The 24359-nt window shown below is 36.7% G+C and overlaps 1 protein-coding gene across 1 annotated transcript; it reads left to right on the forward strand.

Moving 5' to 3' along the window:
* The first annotated feature begins 259 nt into the window (after window positions 1-259).
* On the forward strand, window positions 260-23133 carry LOC140157124 (snake venom 5'-nucleotidase-like). Its single transcript, XM_072180202.1, has 9 exons — window positions 260-526; window positions 12371-12502; window positions 14402-14612; window positions 15781-15969; window positions 16968-17171; window positions 18919-19170; window positions 20743-20901; window positions 21534-21734; window positions 22199-23133. Exons 1-9 carry the CDS (start codon window positions 326-328, stop codon window positions 22393-22395), a joined length of 1746 nt encoding a protein of 581 aa, XP_072036303.1. The 5' UTR covers window positions 260-325; the 3' UTR covers window positions 22396-23133.
* The last annotated feature ends 1226 nt before the right edge of the window (window positions 23134-24359 follow it).

The following is a 24359-nucleotide window of genomic DNA, read 5'->3' on the forward strand; positions in this document are numbered from 1 at the left end:
ATTTTCTGGACATCTGTAAGGAGTACAAAACTCGGTGATAACAAACCTCATGACCAGGGGAACATGTTAGAACATTTTGCGGGGTCAGATACCTCCACAACACCAACATGCCCCAGCTAGGTTTGTGGTCTATGACCACCATTTGCAACTAGTTTTTCTTGTGTTTTATATTGTCTCTTGTATGACGTTTCGTTGACTTGTTGGTTCACCATTGCAGCGCAATCCTCCTGTTGATAAGCGTGATAAGTATGAAGTACTTTTAAATTAAGTACTTTTAAATTCATAAAACATCGTTTGACATATTGTAATAGGGCTGTTATTCAACATGTCAAAGTTTGCTAGATTTTTGTGTTGTTTGGTTACTCTGTCCTGTGGTGTATCTTGCCTGGATTTGACTCTCTTACACACCAATGATGTACACACAAGGTTTGAACAGACGGACCTGTATGGTAACGAGTGTACCAAGGAATTGGAGGAGAACTCACAGTGTTATGGTGGTGTGGCGCGTAGAATGGCAAAAATAAAGGTACGTGGTGTAAGGAAGCACACTACAGTTTGTCCACTTTGAAGTACGAAGTAAGGTACGCAAATTTTGTGTAAGCGTATCGTGTGTCGTGTATTAGGACGCGCATGCATTTGTGTGCGGCTAGCAGCGTGTTAATTCCTTTTGACATTACGGCGCGTAATTATTACTGCGTAATTTACTGCGTACTTTACTTCGTACTTCAAAGTGGACAAATTAACAGCATTGGGTCACGCGTTCATTGCATCAGCAAGGATTAAAGGCACATTCACAGATGGATGACTAAAATTGTTAGAATGTCTTTTTGCCACTATTATGCAATACAGTCATAATTTAATATGAAATACTAAATGAAAGTTGCAACAGCACGTTTATTTTTATAAAATGCACATTGTATGAAAGTCCTTGGATCTGATATTTTTACCCGCTCTTGCATAAACTACTCTTGTAGGTATATTGTTTCGTGACAGAGTTTATGCTATTATGTGTAAGAAGTGTGTTGTTGGAAACTCAAAAACTGATGCTGAATAAAATATATAACAGTCAATATTATATATAAGCTACAAACACTTTTAAACATTAAATTTTAATTTCAACAAGGAGTCTAAATGCAATTAATGATAAAGCTTGTGACATGCCAAAACGATATTTACTGAAACTGAACTTATGGCATTTGTAATTAGAGTCACAATAAAACAAAACTTGTGGAAAAAGCGAATTGCATCTCAAAATTGACTCTGGTAGTCTGTCAACGTAAAGAAAATGGTGGGAATTGTGGACTTTGTTTTTAGGGGAAACACTCATTTTTGCTCCTCTAGTGTTAACACTGTGAAGAACAGACAACTACTTCAGATAATCAATATCAAAAAATTATTTTCAGTCTCGAAACCTCAAAATAAATCATGGACTTTGCAGTAGTTTCATAATTACATAAAAATACAAGAAATGAAATTATAAGAGATATTGGGACTCTATCTATAGAACACGCAATACAATATACATTGGCAACGAAAGTACACAATAAACTATGTCAAGGGTGTAGAATAAATGTCCTCTATCATCAGAAACAAAATGGTTAATACTCAACCAACTTGGGTACTGACACAAAAGAAAATATTGGACTAATGTTTGTTTTTCTTTTAAATTGGATATCTAAATCAAATGTCATTTAAATAAAATATGTTTAACTTTCGTTTCACTTCACCAAAACGGAAAATGTTCAGAGAGTGACTTTAAAATATTTGCATGTAGGCCTATAACTTTAGGCTTTGCCAATAAAGGGGATCAAAAGTGAAATCTCTTAGGTATCAATACCCTGGCTAGTGTCATGTCTGGATTTATAAAAGCAAAGTTTAAATGTTACCATGGTTACCCTGTAGACATGTTCATTGAGATTCAAAGATGTTCATTATCTATAGCTCGAGGGGCTCTTGTGTCTTCTATGTACTTCCTTTGTTTTAGCAGTCTGTGCGATTACCGCTGGGACTGGACCGAATATGACACGCATGTAACTAGTGAATCCTATAATGGAATTTAGATTTCTTCTATAATAAAGTTTTCAATCCCATCAATTGAAAACCAATTTAACCCCTGCAGAATTAATGCTGTGGTCCCCCGTTGGTAGGGCCTATTGTGTGAATTTGTGTATTGTTGCTAAGTCGCGTGGTACACAGGCGTTGTTTTGCATTCCGATCATTTCTTGTTTCGTCATTATTTTGTCAGATTCAACAAGACTAGGTTGTGTTTAAAAATTTTCTTTCGGAAGTTTTTAGTGAACATATTTTTACAATTTAACCATCGTTCATAATAAGTAGTAATCCCAGTAGCTTTATATATTAATTTGGTTAGTGTAATTACAATATTACGTGGATTTTCATTGATGAATTTCGTCGGAAAAATACAACAAAATCTGTGCGGCGGTTTGGAATTCAGTTCAAGAACTTTGAGTGGAACATTAGGGAGAAAAGTAGGTATGCCTACCACCAGCTGTACTTAAAAGGATCGAATTTTATGTCTATTTGCACTATCACCGAGCATCTCGCCAGGTGCATGATGGCTGATAATTCATCAGTTATTGAAGTGCGATCATAGGCTGTAGTATGATAGTTCCAGTTTGGACTCCTTTCTACGACTCCTAAGTCTTTTTACGTGAACGGAAAATCGATGTTTAATTGAGTTTACGCACGAAACAACCAGCTGCAGCAAGGAGTATTAAAAGTCATCAATATGATAAGTGGAAATTGTGACATTGGCTGAGATTCTCTTAATATTTTTGTTATAAAATGATAAATATTTGGAAAAAACTAACCCGAGTGATAGAGGCGAAGTTGCTGGTATACATGCGGTATGTGACAATTCTACGTGAACGGGTCACCCAGCAAATGCAATTCAATGACCAAGCAAGGTGTCCGTCGGCCGTCATCCGGCAGAGGTGTTGAGATCCCGAGTTGAGATCAAGATGACGAGTTGATTTGGTGAGAAATTTGCTTTTATAATCAATCCTGGGTTTTAGTAGTAAAGCCTAAAGGTAGAGCACATTTGTAAAAAATGGGCATTGGAAGTAATAACATTGAGTGCGATTTATTTTAATAATTTCACTTCAATTCAAACTGTGAGATTCGCAAAAGCAGAACGCAAAACCAGGTTGCCAAAAAATTTCTGCTTGATTTGCTGGCCAAATAATCGAAGTCTCCAAAAATTCTTTTAATTTGGTTTATGGAACAGGAAACTATCTGAAGTCGCGGGAGCCAAATATTGTAAAGTCGCAAAAAATTGTCCTTAATCATTGGTTTTGAGACAGGAAATTGTCAAAAGTCGCGAAAATAAATAAATAATATTTTTTTTCAAAATTCGCCCAATTGGGCTACCAAATCGCGGGTTTGGCAATACTTAATGGCGGTCTCGATGATTGAGTAAATTCTTTACCGTCAATCAGTCCTGGGGATTATGCAAATAGCCAATTTCTATGGCGCGTTATCAACCCCATAGATTAAATGATCAAACCCATTTACGAAATTACGAGAAATTACATCAGTAATTCATTAATGAGATGACGTCATTCGAACATGTACCACGTATACAAAGATATTTACATTGTTGAATGCGATATCAAGTTGTGTTCGAAACGAAATTTGAGTGCCAATAAAGAGCAGTTATGATTTAAAATGTTTATTATTTAGTTTAAATTTGGGTTTCCACATATAATTTGCATCGTTCACAAAATGTATCAACTTAATTGTAAGTAAAACATCGGACTTCTGCAGGATGAAATAGGCGCGTGGTATGGTTGCAGAATTCGACATGCTTGATTTTCTAGAATCCATGGACGGGAAAGATCGAATCACTTCCCTGGTTAAAAACACATGGATCAGAAACAACAACCGTGGGTGGTCAAAACCCTTTATATAATCATGCTGATGCACGGCGTGCCTGGTTTTAGTTGAAAACAAACTGTATTGTTGTGGCTGCAATATCCGGGCATTGTAGGGATTATAAAATAATCCCAGGGTTTCAGTCCTGAAAAGGTTAAGATGCGGAGCCATGCGAGGTGTGCTGTGACTCCTGCTTTGCATAAAACATATAAAATGCCTCTGCTTTGTCCAATCGTGGGACAGGAGTCATTCACAGGCCGCGCTTGGGAGGCGTTGGCGTTTTTTCGGTAACTAGTGTCGGGAAAATTTACAAGCAGTTTGTATTCCCATCCGAAGTAAAAAATAATAATAATAAAATAAGATAAAATCTTTGCGTCCATTTACATCAGTGAATAGAGCACAAGCTTTTGCTGATACAAGCGGCAGCCAAAAATCAGTCAATCAATAAATATGAATAGTGCTCCAAGTTTTTTGCTGATACAAGCGACATCTAAAAATCGTGCAATAAATAAATAAATAAAATGAAATAAAATGAAAAAATAAATAAATAAATAAATAGCCTATGGGCATATAAATAAATGGGAAAAATATATATATTAATCAAAATTATATATAGCCTATGGGCATATAAATAAATAAATAAATAAATAAATAACAATTATAGCCTCAGGGCATATGAATAAACGAAAAATTAATAAATAAATTGAAAATAATATATAGCCTATGGGCATATTAATGAAAAAAAAAAAAAAAAAAAAAGTTTCTGGTAGGGCATATATGGTAGCCAGTCACTCCGTGTGGAGACACGCTCCGGTCCTGATGGGACCAGGCTCAAACAAAATGTTCAAGCCAGCGTTAAAAAGCCTATAAACATAGGCCTACTGGCCTATATGCAAAGAGACGTGAAAAACTAATTTGAAGAACAAGAACAAGGAAAGGGGGTGTCACATCCAGACTTTGCAAGATAAAAGTGACACGAACGCTGATATAAATAATCTGTTTACATTTATATAGTAGGCATTTTGATCTTCCAAGATCGTAAACAAGTGTTGTGCGATATGCAATATAGTAACATCGCTTGCGGTGCATTAGTGATGCGCAGTATATGATATCCTGGATATTACAAGTGGGATATTCGTGAATCATTTAGTCTGATTAAATAATGTTAGCGGCTTTTGAAAAAGCTTGAAATTACTGGAAGTCAAATTTTGGTTGGATTTTCATGAAAATTCCTGGACAATTGTTTAAAGCAATCGGTAAGGGTTAGGATAGGTGAACAGATTTCCTTTTTGGCGTAAAATACTAACATCGAAGGGCAGCATTATAATTTAACAATTTTGGAGGTCGTATATACCTGTAAATTACAGAAAATATTAACAGTGAGTGGCAGCCCTATAATTTAACAATTGGAAGATCGTTTTATGGGTTTTCTGACATATGCATAGGTGTTGGCACACAATGTCATCGACCCTATATCTTCATAGCAGAAATCGCCATGGTAGGTTGAATCCACAGCCACGATTGGCCATTTGGTTCAGACCTTTGAAGCTCTTTGAGACGAATAATTAGTCGAGGGCCATGACTAAGGCTACTCACAATAGCGGGGTAATTGATCTTGGTTTTGCGTGAATAAGCTTGTATACCCCATTGAAGTCAATGGTCATCGACTTTTATCTGCCTAGTAGTGAGTGCAGCTGTACTACACGATGTAGTCCATACAGGACCAACGCAATATAAAATTAGAGTTTTGGTCCGATTTTGAGTTCAAAGCGCATGGCCAATTTTCAAAGCGCATTCTAGCGACCATCATATCTGTTCAACACGTATTTTTCAAGTGTATGAGACCACATCTGGTTTCTTGAGAAAAATTCATTTACGGGAGATATTCATCATTTTCTATCCCGGTATCCGAAGATTTTCGTCTGATATCAAAATCGTGCATAGCAATTCACGTGTATCGATCCCGTGTATTCATTTTAGTGTCTCTGCTACACCAAATAATTATTAGCCAGGTGGTGTCGGTGTGTGGCATTTAAGGAACTCATAGAAAATGTATCATCAGGAAATTGTAGAGTCATCTGATGTAAAATAAGTTTGGTGGATCATGGTACGATTCCTTATATTTACTTGCCCAAATTAACTCGGCATAGTTTTTTACTAGATTTGGTTTTAATCTACTTGGCAGCATCTTTGTGAAGCTCGCCTAGATAGTGGGAACAGAGCACTCCTTTCCACTTGGACCTTCTGGCATATTTAAAAAGTTGAAAAGTAAATAAAGAGGTAAATAAATAAACAAAATAAATGGAAAAATAATCATGTTCAAGATCAATTCAATTTTCAACTTTTGAGATATAGTAAGGTAGTTTTATTAATCATCAGGCTTGTATATATGCAAAAGCCTTTGCTTGCACAATTTGCTCCCCTTTTTCTGTCTTCTTCATTGCAGATTATATCAGGTAACAGGAGGGAAGACGTGTTGCTTGTTGTGAGACTGGAGATTTGTTTATGACCACAATATTTGACGGTGATCTCATCATCAAGGGTTTACTTCAGTTAGACCGTAGACCATTTACATGGAGCCACATAACAGCTACATTGCAGCAATCAATGACTTATATTTGCACATTTTGAATTAATATCGAATGTTGCACGTTGCTTTATTTACAAGCTATGTACAATGGAAGAATCATTTCAAGTGCTTTTTAAAAAAAACACATAAAATGGAGTACAATCTGGTAAGAATCACAAATCACGTACAATTATTGTACGTCGTCGTTGTCTTGTGGGTCATAAGTAATATGACTGACCTGGTATTGTGATTTAAGAGTGTTGTTTCAACTCTGCCTGTCCAATCCAAGATGATGCATGTTGAGCATTCACAAGTTGGTTTTGAATGTCATCTGACCAATAGACCTCTGTTCCCAAAGTCCTGCAGTTGCTGCAGTCAATCTTCTGACATTCTGAACATTTGTCAGGTATGTACACTTGTACAGCATCATTATACTTTCAGTTGTCAGGTACTCAAAATTCTTGTTTAATGAAAGTACAGTTGGAATGCACACTGAATGTGTAACATGATATAGTGGATTAAGGAGATGTAAATTTAATGCCAAGAACACTTAAGAATTCAATTGTCAGATTAGTATAAGTTAATAAGCAAGGAACGTGTCAAGTTGCTGCTTGAATGTTTGTTTTGGTTTTGTTTTGTATTGTTTTAAACGATCTTCTTGTTCAGAACCATGAATTGACCTATTGTATTTATTTAATAAATATTTATTGAAGACCGGTCTAGCAGGTGGGATCCTTATTTGTTTAGAATTTTTCATATTCAATTTGATACTGTGTTTTGCCAATTTTGAGATTACATTGAATTGATCATGTGTTTTATTTCTTCGCTGTATACTTCATTTTCATTTTTGTTTTCTACTCACGTGTTTATCTATTTGTGTACAGCTTGGCTTTTTAAAAATTCGTGTTTTATGATTCTAATTTCATCTTCTGTTTGATATTTGTTAGCAGTATCTTGCTGTTGTTTATTCAATTGTTGTCTGGTTAAACTTATTTTGCTTTAGTGCTTATGCCGTCACTTTGAACATTTCACTCAGTTGTTTCTTTACTCATTTTGCATGTATTTTTTCCGTGCAATACCTTTTTATGCAATGTTCATCGTGTGCCTATTTCAATTGTTTCTTAATTCTTAATGATGTATATTTATATTTTAATGGGTATTTTGTTTTTAAGTACACATGTTTTAATTGTAAGGCGCCTTGTGGTCTTTGATGTAATGCGCTATATAAGAATAAATTATTATTATTATTATTATTTGGTCGATTAGGTTTGTTTGTACTAAGGAAGGAATCAACTCCAGGTTGGCATGGGATAGCCTAGGCAGGGGCCAAGTACTATGCCCTCAAAAAATTTTCTTGTTCAACAAAATTCAAAATCAAAAAATTGTGTTCAAGTTTTTTCGTGAGGTTGCGCAGCCGCCTAGTTATCACGTTGATTCAAGAAGTAGGTTGACCTATTGTATTTTATAGAATAGGCATGTTATCCTAGTTCTCTGTACACTTTTATAGCATTTCTCGTTTGATGAGAAAAACATGGTGCAGGGCTTAGATGTACCAGAAATATAAACGAGTGGCACACACAATTTGTAGAGCAGAGTTAACAAACGCACATGTCATTACCCACAGATATAGTTCATCCAGATATGCGTAATATTGACAAACCACTATGGGTAGGGGATTGCACCATAGACCATTTGCACTCGCAGTCACCGTTTGGTCTCCTATATATCAGGCAAAAGAACATCCAGAGAGCTTCCCATATCCCCCAGGCTTAACTGACGAAAATAAATAAAGAATCAATAGAATATGTTTAAAAATCTGGGGGGGGGATTGGGAAGTTTATTTCTCATTCAGTTCTTGCATGATCCATTAACTTCTTTGGCAGAGATTTTCTAATTTGAAACATATATCTATTTAAGTATGGATAAGAAATGCACACAAATTAAAGTATGTAGACATTTTAGTATGGATCAAGTATCCAATTTAAGGTGGCTGTGTACTCTCAGATACGCATGTAGTAAAAGTGCCATAACTTTGTAATTATTCACGTAAGACATGTAAAAGTAAACATTTTTATAAAGGCAAGACATCAATGAATCTCAATATAAGTACAGTTTTGGTGCAAAAACAACATTTATGAAGAAAATCACAAAAAAGTGAATTTTTGGCAATTTTTGTTCGGTACATCATAACAAAAAAACACTCTTTCTAAAAATTTTCGTTTTGCTTATTTCTTAATCTTGAGGCTCCATTCCAAAAACGGGTTTTTTAGTTTTTTGATATTGGCCTTATTTTTGGAGATATTGACCATATAAGGCATCAAAATGGACTTTTTAAAATTCACAACCGCCTATTTGCACAAAATGATGCCTAAAATTGGAAATAGACCAAAATATAAAAAAATGAGAAAACCGTTTCTTAAGTCAATCATGCTTTTTATGATGAGCATAATTGCTTACCTGTAGATGCTGTATTTATTGAGTTATCGTGTACCTAAATCGTCATTTTACCAAGAAAATGAACATTGAAATAAAGGCCGTTGAAGTTTGAAGTGGTCACATTTTGCAATTTGATCGAAGCTTACAGGAGAATGCGGCAGTTCTTGTTTTTCTCCCTTACATTACGTGAACATCGGGTAAATCCACAGCCCCTTGAGAAGTTTGGGCGAAATCTATTCATATCTTGATGTTTAAATCGGGGAAAGAACTTGAAAAAATCACATTTTATCAGCTAAAACGGAGCCATTTGACCGCCAGGTTTTTGTGAAATCAGTGCTTCCGTGGTGTTTCCATAAGATGCGCCACGCATGCAGATAAGCGTCGCGTATGCGTAGCGTATCTGTGCGTTACCAAATTGCGCGATACGCAACGCGATGCGTTATTGCGCGCGTGTACCCTGCTGGTACAACAAAGATTTTCTTTCCTTTTAAATTTCAAACACGAGTGGAATAGTGAAATAAAATCCTTAAAATATTGCAGTTGGAGTTTATAAATCTGGATTTTCATTCCTTGTATTTATAAAAAACATAACAAAGTACAAACATATAAAAATAACTCAATTTCGCGAAAGAAACAATGTCTAGAGTACACAGCCGCGTTAACCTGTCAGGGAATTCCCCTATATGAATGTACGATTCCTGGAAACCATCTGACAGGAATATATATTATATATTTTGCATGCACAAATATTGTTAAAGGTTTCAGCCCATATCATTTTATATAATATTACTGGCTGTGCTCTTTGTTTGGATATTTATAATCTCCCCTTTTTGTAGTTCACTGGGGATGTGATTTCAGATAGGTCATCTGGGGTGCTATATTAAATATTCCTTATTTTATATTTATATTTTATATTAACAAGATATTATTCAGCTCCCTCTGTAGGGGTCACGAGGGTGGTGACTTAAGATAGGTTTCATCTAGGTCCTCTAAAATATTCTTGTTTATTTTAAGATATTTATAAGCCCTTATTGTGTAGGTCACTTGGGTGGTGACTTTTGATAGTTCATCAGGGTCCTTTGTAAATCTAAATATCGTTTTGCTAATAAGTCCAGGTTTTGGGGGCTGATTCCTTATATGCATGCATATATTTTTGTTACATACTTATTGCAAATAAATCATATATGTCTGTTGAACGTCTGACAAAGACGCAAATCATTGCTTCCAATTTCATTATTTTGTCTGGGGTTAATAAAGTTTTCAATCCCATCAATTGAAAACCAATTTAACCCCTGCAGAATTAATGCTGTGGTCCCCCGTTGGTAGGGCCTATTGTGTGAATTTGTGTACTGTTGCTAAGTCGCGTGGTACACAGGCGTTGTTTTGCATTCCGATCATTTCTTGTTTCGTCATTATTTTGTCAGATTCAACAAGACTAGGTTGTGTTTAAAAAATTTTCTTTCCCACCCACCACTCCCTTTGCAATTTTTCATATTGAGAGTATGGTAGTGGTGGTGCGGAAAAATTTATAAAGAACATTTAAAGTTTTTATGTTAAAGTTAAAGAAGCAATTCTAACGTAATTGATAGAGCAAAGATTCGGTCACAATATTCGTGATTTGATGATTGGTTTGGTGCAGTCGTCTAATTCCTTTTGAGAGCGGTAAATTGCTCAAATCATGAAACTCTTGATAGGTGCCTTCCTTTGCTTTATCAATCAAGAACTTCCTGCTGATACTTTAACTTCATCTTGTAAAATGTACAACTCGGCGGATTCTCTCTCCTTGGGTTAATAAAGCATATAGTTAAATGTTATCTCATATGTTATGGCTTTTCAAACAAAAAATTAAAAGAAAAGGACGAGATAGCTGTAGTTGATTAAAAATACACACATGTCTAACCATGTCATTTGAAGTGAGCAATGCTAAAGCATTAGCAGCAATTTAAACAAATTTAAAATCCGCTGGCAGAGATTTTCTAATTTGAAACATATATCTATTTAAGTATGGATAAGAAATGCACACAAATTAAAGTAGGCCTATGTAGACATTTTAGTATGGATCAAGTATCCAATTTAACCTGTCAGGGAATTCCCCTATATGAATGTACGATTCCTGGAAACCATCTGACAGGAATATATATTATATATTTTGCATGCACAAATATTGTTAAAGGTTTCAGCCCATATCATTTTATATAATATTACTGGCTGTGCTCTTTGTTTGGATATTTATAATCTCCCCTTTTTGTAGTTCACTGGGGATGTGATTTCAGATAGGTCATCTGGGGTGCTATATTAAATATTCCTTATTTTATATTTATATTTTATATTAACAAGATATTATTCAGCTCCTCTGTAGGGGTCACGAGGGTGGTGACTTAAGATAGGTTTCATCTAGGTCCTCTAAAATATTCTTGTTTATTTTAAGATATTTATAAGCCCTTATTGTGTAGGTCACTTGGGTGGTGACTTTTGATAGTTCATCAGGGTCCTTTGTAAATCTAAATATCGTTTTGCTAATAAGTCCAGGTTTTGGGGGCTGATTCCTTATATGCATGCTATATATTTTTGTTACATACTTATTGCAAATAAATCATATATGTCTGTTGAACGTCTGACAAAGACGCAAATCATTGCTTCCAATTTCATTATTTTGTCTGGGGTTAATTCAGATTTCTTCTATAATTCAGACTAAACGGATGGTAAAAAATAGAATTCTTTTGACTGGAAGTTGTCTCAAGATTAATAACATTAAATTCTGTGACAAAAATATTCAAAATATAATACTCTAATTCATCATATAGTCCTGTCAATCATATTGTTTTAATTAACACATTAACTTTCCGGCAAAATATTAAAAAAACGTGATTGTGGCAAATTTTCAAAAGAAAAGGAAATAACTTCCTCAAATAAAGTCACCAGTGGGTAAAATCCAAAATTTGCTATTTGGTAATGCTTTTCCAGATCCGGTACAGTTTGTGCGTGTTCCAAATCCGGTTACCCAGACTGTTTCTGCAACCTGCGATGATTTGGAAAGGCGTACTGCAACAACTTAAAAAATAAAAATGTCCATGTCTGCTATTATTTGTTGCGGATGTTAATGTCATTATGGGCATTGAGTTACAAATATTATGTTTACATTCCAAGGTAATAGTTCAAAAATAGGATGAACTTTTTTGAATAACTATAAAGTTAACATTATGTATATTTATGACTTCTATGATCGTAAAAAGACTTTAAAAAAAGACTTTCCGTATTCTAGACTGAAACAGGGTAATGATGTACAAGAAATGTCTTTAAAAAGACATAGTGCGAAGATCATATCAAAGTTCATCAGGTTTCTCAAAGGTGACGATTTGTAACTTTCTTACTTTGTACCTTGCTGATTTCTTCCAGGGTTTCCTCCTATAAGTAAAAATTATCGGAAACTAATTTGAAAATGAATGCAGATTATTCTCATTTTTGTTCCAGGAAATTCGTAACAATGTGGACAATGTGTTATTATTTGACGCTGGCGATGCATTCCAGGGGACCATCTGGTTTAATGTTTACAGGGGCGTGGCAGCTGCCCATTTCATGAATCTATTAGAATATGACGCCATGGTAGGTGGGCAAGTTGGGGTGTGTGAGGATTTGTTTTATGGGTGTGCGTGTATGTTAATTTACTTTATGTGATTCGTGGTCAAGCATGGTAAGTGTAGGTGGTAGAGTAGTTGCGTTTGTTCTTCCCGCTCTAGCAGTGGCGTAGATTTCTTTTTGACATTGGGGGGGGGGGGGGTGAGGGTTGAAAAAATCTTGAAGTATAGTCAATCCAGCACCCTTTGGCGACAGAATTAGTTGATGATATAAATGCTCGCGAAGCGCGCGAAAATTTTTGCTATTTTGAAGCTAAACTGATAAAATATGGTGTAAAAGTAGATTAAATGCGCGCGAAGCGCGCGAAAATTTGCACTTTTTGGGCTAAAATGGGCAAATATGAGGTTAATTTGGTCAGAAACCCATTATCAGGCGTCAACATTGGGGGGATGATTGTATGGACCATCCCCCTGGCAAAATATTGGGGGTAAATCCCCCATCCCCCGGATCTACGCCTATGCGCTCTAGAGCATCTGGTGTGCTGGTGGGGTGTTTGGTGATACGCTTACTACGTATTGCATTTATACGTCCAATACGCTTCCACGTATTGTATTTATACGTCCAATACGCTTGTACGTTTCACTTTTATACATCCAATACGCTTGCACGTATTGCATTTATACATCCAATATGCATGTACGTATTGCATTTATACATTTATACGCTTGTACGTATTGTATTATACATCCAATACGCTTGTACAGCGTGTCCCAAAAGTAACTTAACATTGTGAATTGGCCATATCTCAAATATTTCCTACTTCATACCAAAATGGAGAACATATTCATATAGATTGATCTTTTAGAATTAGTCTGATACCCAAAACAGCATTATTGATGAACCTTTGACCTTACTGTGCGACTGTACATATGTGTGTATCAAACCCACAAAAGCAAGCTCATGTGTTCTTTGTTCAAGAACATGAATGATGATGTGCTTCCCTGAACAATAGAGTTGGTTCACTCACTGCGCACGCTACATTTAGGTATGAACATTCATGGATTACATGGCTTAGCGTAAGCGTGACTGCTGTTTAAGATTATAATTAGGATATGTTGACAATATTAAACTTTACTTTAAAACAGTTGAAGTGAAGATGAATTTCCTATAGATCAACGGATTCAGGTCGTATAGTTCTTTGCCGAGACAAAGTCGGACAAACTCATTGAAGCAATGTTTAAGGAACAGTTTAATGTAAATTATGCACTACCCAGCCGAAATACAACCCAGCAACTAGTGCTGAAATTCCTATCAACTGGATCTGTTCATGATCTACTTCGGGCAGGGCGTGGAAGAACAGGAAGATCGCCTACAAACATTGACGTCATACGAAGAGCGGTGGCGAAAAGCCCAAGGCGATCACTACATCGACTTTCAATGGAGAACAACGTACCGCGTACAACTGTTCATCGAATCCTCAGAAAAGATCTTATTAGATTCCATATAAAACCCAGATAAAAGAGAAAATGAAGATTACGCATTGAAAACAAACAAACAAACAATCAAACAAACACAGCCAAATTAAACAAAACAGATTTTAAAATGATAACACGTAATATCGTGTTCACGTCTCAAATGACGAGACTTATTTTGCGTTTATAAAAGTGGGTTTTACGGTACGGTAGATATCCATGAATTTCATGCCAAAAGGTCATGACCACATAGGCATGTTTGGTATCATAACATTTCTAAAAGAATTATCCACATACTGTGCAATTTTTGTAACAACACTATTAACCTAACGCAAGTTATGGCAAATTCACAATGTTAAGGGACTTTTGGGACACCCGGTACATATTGCATTTATATCTATGCACTCCAATACGCTTGTACTGCATTGCATTTGTACATCTTCTTTTTCTTTAGTCCATAGGTAACCACGAATTTGATCTAGGCATCCCAGTGACATTCCTAAGCAATATCACTTTTCCTGCGTTGAGTTGCAACATCGACAGTAGAAACGAGCCGACCATGCAAGGCCTTTATGTATGTTCGTATGTATTCACATTACCTGGAGGGGAGAAGGTTGGTGCCCTGGGATATACGCTTCAATCTACTCCTGATAACACACAAACTGGTGAGTAGTTCAAATAGTTTGGATCAATTAAAGTAATATATGATTTCCTACATATAACTACATTTATTTGGTACAGAAAGTTCTCGTCCATTCTAGCAAAAACTCAGGACCGGGTGCCAGACCGTAACGGAGAGTTTGCGAGATGCAGTTTCCTTCGCCATCTAGAAGATAGATATCCATTCAAAACCAAAGCAAGACAAGGTCGATAAGTTGAAACAGTCGGGAACAGACTATAAAATTACATGTTCTGATTGTCACGCCACATACATCGGTGAGACCAGTAGGAAGCTTGAACAGCGACATGCGAAACACAAGTCAAAAAGCAGCTGGTTCCAAATCGGCCATGCAAGAACACGTAAAAGCAACACGCACCAAATAGACTGGGACAACGTAAAAGTACTGGAGAAAGAAACAAAAGACTTTCCCAGGAGGGTCCTGGAATCCATCCAGATCAAGAAGCAATGGCATTCACTTAACCGAGACACTGGATTGGAACTAGATCCTGTGTGGGACAACCTGATCAAGGGCAGGACTTTTCCGACTTCGGTGATGTCATCGAGTGTGATGTGACTGATATCACCTGAGCAGGTTGGTCTCTAGCCGTTTCCAAGAAATACATCAGAGCCAACAACATCGGCTGATGACGAGGACGTTCCTCGAAAGTGCTCCCGGTAAGCGAAATATAAACAAGTAGTGTTGACGTTTAATTTAATTTACTTTCGTTTTATTACCACTACGTATGAATCTGCAATTCTATTATTCAAAACCGCTTTACTCCGGGACTTTACTGTGAAACTCCCTACAATGAATGAACAATGAATGAAGTTGACCTAGAGATCGAAGTAAATTTGGAGCGGCATTTCGCAAACTCTCCATTGTCCCGCAACCGGTGGTATTTTAATGTTCATGACTTCGTACAGGTAAAAACCGCTATTTATACCAACACCCCCACCGCCACCACAACAACAAGAACGACACCGACGTCGACGATGATGACACAACCAAAAATAAACCCCAACAACAACCATGACAACGGCAACAGCGACAGTTATCGCAAAAACGGCAACATGAAATCAGATACCAAATTTCAAACATAGGAGGTAAATACCAAAACAGTAAACCTTTCTGAAAGAAAATACATAATCAAAATACTTTATTCAAATTTCAGGTGATCTCATTTTCAATCCTGAGGCCGGGAGTGATATACAGCAAGGAGTAGATGATCTTATTGCAATGGGTATTAATAAAATCATAGCTGTTGGTCATGCCGGTATCGAAATAGACAAGGCAGTGGCTACCAGTATCAAAGGAATTGATATCGTGATAGGGGGACATTCACACACATTTCTTTACACTGGTAAGTTCTTCTAATGCGCCAAAATTATTGAAGTATCCGATTTACAATTCAACCAATAAATAACTTGAATAAATGTCAACTAGCCTATATCGGAAGCCATATAGCTTCAATCGATCATCCCGTATGCGATATGCATACGAATAGATGTGTATACATCACTTTAGTGTCTATTCTTTTGTAATCTTGGGAGAAAATATTTCGATGGTCTATATTTTTTCACAGGTAAATAATCCAAGGATTACCATAAAACCTCGTCTACAAGCATATATATGGTTTTTGATGAACCAGGCGTATATATACCAATACAATAGATTGGTCTTACAATAATACTTGTTTTTATATGCTTGGATCTGTAATTTATTTGCTCAAACTCCATAATGGCGCCTGGAATAATTTAGCTTTCAACAGAAGCACTTTATGCTTGTAGACGGGATTTACGGTATTTGAACATCTACAACACGCTTTCAAATATAGATTGACTTGCTTGATTTCTTGATTTCTTTGCTCGTGAATATTGCACTGCGAAATGTAAATACTTCTTTTGTATACTTTAATCAAGGTAACTTCAAACCAACAGATTCTGCGGTAACACGATTATGTAACAAACTGAAATGAAAAACGAAACTACTTACTATAATTGAAGACCGAATTAAAAAGACTAGTTTGCGTCTGACGTCGGGGCAACGGCGCGTTGTGATTGGTTGCGCAGTACGGCATTTTTGGTCTGGTTGACAGGACGTCAGACGCAAACTAGTCTGTTTAATTCGGTCTTCAATTATAAGGGTACAGATAAAGGTAGCGGCAAGATCTTAGGCAAGATAATAAGAAACCACGTGACCAAAAAAACCCAACCCTAAACCTCATAACTTGAAACGACCGAGTGCCATGTCATAGACGAGAATAATATGCACTACCAATGCCATATTTGGCACTGACTTTTATGATGCTTAGTCTGATCGAAAAATAGCCTAATGATGTGATTTTACCTCATATTACAGGGACTCCGCCTTCAAATGAAGAACCATACGGAGAGTATCCACTCGTGTTAAGCCATGAAGACGATGACAATTCTATAGTCCTTGTAGTCTCAGCATGCGCTTTTGGGAAATATCTCGGACGATTAGATGTCACTTTTGATGACGATGGAGTCGTAATAAAATATGGAGGAAATCCTATTTTGCTGGATAAAAAAGTGGAAGAAGGTATAGTTTAAATATTTCTTTCTAGTCTATTACATAATATTGTTTGTTATAGTCACTGAGTACTGTGTTACAGTATTACTCTATGACTGTGAGTCGTGGGTGATATCTACTGACATGAAAAATAAGATCAACGCTTTTGGTACATCATGTTACAAGATAAAGTTGATCATCAAGCGCACTGACAATGTTAGTCTATTGAGAGGATCTATACCATCACCAACACTGTGCCTCTTATCAACTCTGTCAAATCACAACAACTACGATTCCTGGGACATATATCCATGCAGAAGATAATATGCTCTCTATATCCCCTTATATGGCAAAAGAAGTCCTGGAAGCCAAAGAACAAAGAACATCCTACTTGTCTAATTTGCAAAAACTGCTGGGGATTTCGACAACTTTTTACTGCCAGATGTCATTACCACTTGGCTTCAAATGATAATACATGGAAAAACTTTGTAGTCGCCTGCTTGAAATTAGTCACTGAGATGCACTACTCACGAAATGTACACATGTGAAATTCGCAATACGAAAACATTTTTGTAATAAGTTTTCACAGATGTAGCCACTGCTTAGCTTGATCTGTGTGACTCAATCGCTATTAATAGCTATTAATGTCCTGTAAAGCCAATTATGGGTTGGGAACAACCTTATGGAGATGTGTTTCCTTGTGGACACACATGATATTGTAAGTGATTGTAACAATTAGGTTCAGATCTCCAGGCAGTCTTCCCTACGCAGTAGCGTACCCAGGATTTTAGTTTGAGGGGGCAAAACCAAATGTTTGCCCTATTTGTCATTTTTTGTCCCATTTTTAGTCATTTTAAGGACACTTTACTCTTTGCTGTCCCCATTTTATCCTTCCTGGCTACGCTTCTGCCCCTACACCCTATGAAGTTGGTATACCTGTGGAGCCATTCGCACTATGAGGAAAATAACTCGGAACAAAAAGTGTACAATGTGTAACTGTGAGTTCCATGATAAGGTAGGGAGTTCGCGTTGGGGTGTTACGCTATAGAAAAAGGAACCATGGACTATGCGCTTTAGCCACAGCGACGGCACCCCTTCCATGCATTCTTTTGTACTTCTTGTCTCTCGAGCTCTACCAGCTACTAGCCTCCAAATAGCTTGTTGTAAAAATGTTTGCAACAGAAACTTGAAACATGTTTTTTCTGAAACTGTGTCCAACATCTACTCGGAAATATTTCCTACCCCATCCTGCATCTTGACACCATTAAAATACTTTTTAGTACTGTCCAACAACCAAAATAAATCCACGTCCTACGGAGGGATTGAGTTACCATAATGCACCCATCAAGTGTTCTATCCACCCAATGAGTGAAATTGCACAAATAAACCACTAAAAGACTTGGGGTAATTGTGGTTTTGGTTAAATGCCACTAATTAGAGCTGGGCAGTGTTTGAAAAAAGAGAGCGACTATTTTCTTGCATGGCATCTGAAAAAGTTGCTTAAAAATCACTGAAAAATACCAAGCGGTAAAGCCAAAATGTGCTAATTTCAAAGTAACATACAAAAATGACATGTTTATCTCATCCAAAAAAGGAGGGCGCTCTGTAATTTTTTGTCTTTACACTTCAGTGTAAAGAAAACATAAAACTGTAAGAGTTTCATGTATGAGACGATTTGCTTGAAATTACCTATTTTCCATTGAAAGTGTGTTATAGAGAATACTGAACCTTTTATTCATATTCAAACATGTCAAAAGTGTTCACTTTCCTTTGACAGATTCTGATACATTAAAGGAGATAACGACCTGGAAAATTGATGTCGATAAAGTAGCCAATGAAGTTATCGGTCAAGCGTTTCCTCGTCTCGAAGGCGATTTTCCTATTTGTGGGACTCAAGAATGCAACATGGGTAACGTTCTTGCTGACTCCATGGTGTTCAATGACTTATCACCAATGTCAACTTCTAGATGGAGTGACGCATCGATTGGAATGACGACTGCAGGAAGTACAAGGTCCTCTATTGAGCCGGGTAAGTTTTATTTACACTGCAAAATTCTCAGAAAACTTTGGACGCGTTCTGTATGCGTCTAAAGTGTTCAAGATGATGGCGATTTCATGATTAAGCCCAGGAATAGTATCAAGTTATTTGACTTTATCTAAGTCTTTGTGGGTTGAAGATACTGTTTGAACAAGAAAATACTACAGATGTTTAGATAAAGAATACGATTTTTAAAAAAACGGAACGCGTCCAATGTGTTCAAAATCGGTAAAATCACGTTGGACGCGTTCTGGAGGTGTTCTCCGGGATCTCCGGTTTCCTCCTGCTTTCAGTGATTATTTGTTTGGTTATCAAAAAATGGAATTTGGGGAGCTGCACAGATACTTGGTGGATGATAGTTACAATCTAAGTGCGGGTAGGTTGTCACCAGGTTTGGCTGCAACTGCCTTGTTGATTTGCGATGCAAATGTCGATCACAGTCTGAATTTCCTAAAAGGAGTTGGAAAATAATCAAAAGACTATCAAATTAGGTCTTGGCATATATTCGTTTTCACATTTGAACCTTTTGAAGTTCTGAGTCCTGTCTAGCAAGGTTTGAACCTAAACTAAAATTAGGAGTTATGAAATAAATGCTCGTTACAAAATACTATTGTTATGCAAAACGACAGCCTCATAGTTTAACGGAACCATTTTAAACTGTACGATTACAAATCACTAAGGTGAAAATGACTATAACTTCAGGTACGTCCGATCATTCCGTTTGTGATGTGTAAGATGATCTTTGCTATAAAAAGGCATGTTACCTGAGGTGCTAATAAATTTCTTTAAAGCTTACATTTACCATCCGGCAACTCATCAAAAAACCCACAAAAAGTATACAAAAAACTTTTACTATAATCATACCACTATATCTTGGTGTAGATTATTCATCCAATAGTTCAAAATATTATTTTGTAAATTAAATCAAATACTGAAACTAAAATTTGCAACTCACTTTTCTACGTTTCGTCCGAAAGCATCGGACTTCGTCAGGCATCTGATTGAAGATGTTGTGATGACGTCAGATGTTGTGACGTCAGACGGCGAAGAATGTCTCGTAACGCCGGGTCCCATGCGTGTGACAACTGGAAGCGGAAACATTTCTTCAACCCTGAGGTAGCTGTTATCCTAGATAAGGAGGAGAAGTGGTTTGAGCGAGGAGTCAGAGAATCCATATGGGAGAGAGTGGTGGAGCCCGCCATTAACAGAAAAGGGGGACTCCTTACACAGTTATTTTGATCATATCAATATCAATTGAGCTATTGTTAATTATGACCAGTAACATTTGTTTCATAAATAAAATGTCTCGATCATGCCCCATCACTACAGAAGCGGGAGAAATAACGGAATTTGAACCAAGGCCTCCATGTAACATTTAGTTCTTCTTTCCCATCAAGTCTCGACAGCTCAGTGATAAGAACATACGCTTAATAAACGGGAGGTCCCGAGTTAAATTCCAGGCTATTCTATGATGTTTCTCTGCTATCTCCAGGGAAAGATTAGTTATTGGGCACCATTTATATTGCTCACAAAATGCAATATTTGTTAATTCTCTTCCTCTAGGTCCTATAACCATTGAAAATCTGAGGCGCATTATGCCGCATTATGGTAACAGTATTGATAAAGTGACCTTAAAAGGAGAGCATTTATTAGAAGTCTTAGAAACATCCGTTGCGTCATTTGAAGAGGGAGTGCCACAAGGAGCGTTTCTACAAGTATCAGGTAATATTGCTCAGAACCATGATTTCAGGACTCAGGCACGCCATAAACATGATAAATTAATAGAAGTCGTATTATCATAAAGTCATAAACGTCTCAGATATCAAGTGTAAAAAAAAGGAAGGTTTTATTTCAAACTCTAATGGTGACCCGCAAGTCAAATTGCTAGAATTGTACATTAAACACACCTAAACAGACACAATGCAATTTGCAGGCAATGAGGATAAAGTGCCTTGCCCAAGGACACAACACGTTGGCACGAGCGGGGCTCGAACTCGCAACCTATGGATTATGAGTCGGGCGCCGTATCCACTCGGCCACACGCGCTCCCAAGTGCAAGAACGTCTTAAAACCAGATAGGGTATGGCAGCAGCTAGCACTGAAATACAAACCTTAAGTACGCATAGACCGTTAACAAAATGTACTGCTGCCCTCCTGGACCATGTGTTGTATAGTTCGGAATGCCACCGCACAAGTTGAGTATGTATAGCCTCATGCGGTATGTATTATGAATGTCAATCCGTACGAACGAGCGTAAGGCGCAAGGTGTATGGAAAATCGCAACCTATTTATTGTCTACAAAATCGTTATTTAACAATTGTTTTGTATATACATTGTAACTGGATATTGTGCAGGTTTAATGGTTATTTACGATGTTACAAGACCATCTGGAGACCGTGTCATATCTGTAATGGTGAGATGCTCAGATTGCGAGACACCAACATATGAACCATTAGAAGAAGAAATGGTCTACGCCATTTTGATGAATAATAACATGGCTGGAGGAGGCGGAGGATATGATGTGATTAAAAACAACAAACTAAGCCATGAACCTGGTAAGATGGATTTATAAAATTATTTAGCAAAATACTTTCTTAACTTCTCTTCTCTATATCCTAGATAACTCAATTCATTCACAAGTGCACTTTAATACAGAAGGCAATTATATTTGGTTGTCTCCCTCCTCCTTGTTTGGTTTTCTATTAATCAATTCTATTTGGTAGTCTCCCTCCTCCATTTTCGGTTTTCTAAAAAGCAAATCTATTTAGTAGTCACCCTCCTCCATTTTTCGGTTTTCAAGAAAAGCAATTCTATTCGGTAGTGTCTCTCTTCCTTTCTTCGGTTTTCTAATGTTCACAGCCTCACTACATGTGTTATGCAACAGGCACTGTTTGACTACAATGAGTTTTACTACCAATAGCAATTTGAATGAAAATGGTGAAACATCGCACATTCTGTCAGTCACCGCTAACGTAATATTATCTCACTGTGCCATTCTTCCCATTCTGATTTCTTTCAGGCTCACTAGACATCGACGTAACCATGAACTACCTTCGCAGTATTTCCTATGTCATGACTGGTAATGAGGGGCGTCAAGTTGTTTATACTAAAAGTAATCCTGCACCATGTTATGGAAGAGCAGGGTCATTACAATCGTCATTATCATTAATTTTGTTATTTACAAGCTGTTCTGCAATACTTTATAGCTCCTTTTAGCATAATAAACTGACTATTTGTGACATTTGTGACAATGAAGAGTCATTAGCAAGACTGTCTTCATATTGATCACTGGCAAGTCCTTTGACGCACAGGACTTGACCACATTGAACTTTTCCAAAAATTTGATGCACACCACCTATAGAAAAGTTCAGATTTTCGGACTTTTTGTCCAGTTCTTAAAGTGTTTGAAGGGGTGAAATAATCCAAGAAAAAAATCAGAAAACTTTTTTATCTTTTCGGTTTCTGCAAGTCTATTGTTCAGGTAGGAAAACTCAATGAATTAAGAGAGTTGATCTGTAACTTGACTCATTGGTAAGGATTGTGTATCAATGCATCTTATTTCAATAGAGTTGAGTGGTAATGGTATGGGTGTTGTTAATCATACTCATAGCTGTTATTAAAGGCTGGATAAATCAAGATTATAACATAGATCAGATCCCGGATCAGATGCCTGTACTGTTTGATGTGATCAAGCCCCACTCGCGTCTCTCATCGTAATAAGTATATTATATCACTCATACATAAATTCTAGACAGTTCATTGGTTGATTACCATTTATCATTTTTACCATCGGCCTCTCCGTGTGATAGTTTTTATTATATCACTCATACATAAATTCTAGACAGTTCATTGGTTGATTACCATTTGCCATTTTTACTATCACCCTCTCCGTGTGATAGTCTTTACCATCATGTGCTCTGCCGTAGTGCGCCTGCGCCAAGCCGTGCGCTGACTCTTGACTCGCCGATTTAGTTATGGGTGGACCCCAAAATGTGAAATATATCACGGCAAAGCATGGTGTTATTGATGAAAAAATGTATTTCCTACCTTAAATAGTATTTTAGTAATAGAATTTATGCATGAGTGATATAAAACAAATATTAACTGTCTTAAATTCGTGTAATGGTCGAAATATAATCACTCGGTGAAAGATGTATTGTTCCATTCCACTCGCCGTTCCGCCTCATGGAATGGAACAATCCATCTTTCACGTCATGATTATATTTCGACCATCACACTCATAGACAGTTAATATTTGTATACCATCATAGTGCTGCGCCGTAGTGCACCTGATCCAAGCTGTGCGCTGACTAATTAGACTCGTCGATTTAGTTATGGAGTGGACCAAAAATGTGAATTATATCACGGTAAAAAAGTTGATGAAAAATGTATTTCCTACATTAAATAGTATTTTAGTAATATAATTTATGGACGAGTTATATAAAATAAATATTAACTGTCTTAAACTCGGTGAAAGATGTATTGTTCCATTCCACTCGCCATTCCGGTTCATGGAATGGAACAATCCATCTTTCACCTCATGATTATATTTCGACCATCACACCCATAGACAGTTAATATTTGTATACTATCAAACTTTGATGTTACTCTGGTCCACATTAATGTGACACTTGAGACTTCAGACACCCGCCCTCTCTCTCTCTCTCTCTCACCTACTCAATCTGTCAGTGTTACTGCTTTATTTGTTTCTCACCTTTTAATTACAAGGCTTTCTTGATACTATTGGTTGTTATATATTCACTTTCTCCTCTCCATTCTTTTAAGATTAAAAGTCCTCCTCTCCCCTCACTTTCTTTCCCTCTCTGCTCTGCAATTTGCAAAGTAATTACCAATTACTATTGTTACGAATAACCTTCTTTTGTGTTGCATGGAAGTATAATGATTACCAAACCACGATTTGAAGATCGGGCGACATTTGGACATTTCAGTCCCCCATTTAATCCCCATTTAATGGTAATACAGAGTCATAACTTTTCGGTAATAAATTTGACGCAACGCATTTGTGTGTGTGTGTCTGTGTAGAAATATAAACTTTTATAACTCAATAATTATACAAAACCAGTTAATAAAAAGGACAATATTATGAGGTTCAGTGTAGTTCATTTTAATTCACAAAATTGTGTAAACACAGTGCTTGTAAAGGTGTCAATATGAGCATA

The sequence above is a fragment of the Amphiura filiformis genome, chromosome 7, assembly GCF_039555335.1.
Source record: "Amphiura filiformis chromosome 7, Afil_fr2py, whole genome shotgun sequence".
Classification (NCBI taxonomy): domain Eukaryota; kingdom Metazoa; phylum Echinodermata; class Ophiuroidea; order Amphilepidida; family Amphiuridae; genus Amphiura; species Amphiura filiformis.

Excerpts from the sequence above, each read along its gene's own strand:
- LOC140157124 (XM_072180202.1), top strand. The coding sequence starts at position 326 with ATGTCAAAGTTTGCTAGATTTTTGTGTTGTTTGGTTACTCTGTCCTGT. Across the intron at positions 14,613-15,780 it reads TCCTGATAACACACAAACTG|GTGATCTCATTTTCAATCCT; the intron begins GTGAGTAGTTCA and ends TTCAAATTTCAG. Across the intron at positions 19,171-20,742 it reads AAGGTCCTCTATTGAGCCGG|GTCCTATAACCATTGAAAAT; the intron begins GTAAGTTTTATT and ends CTCTTCCTCTAG.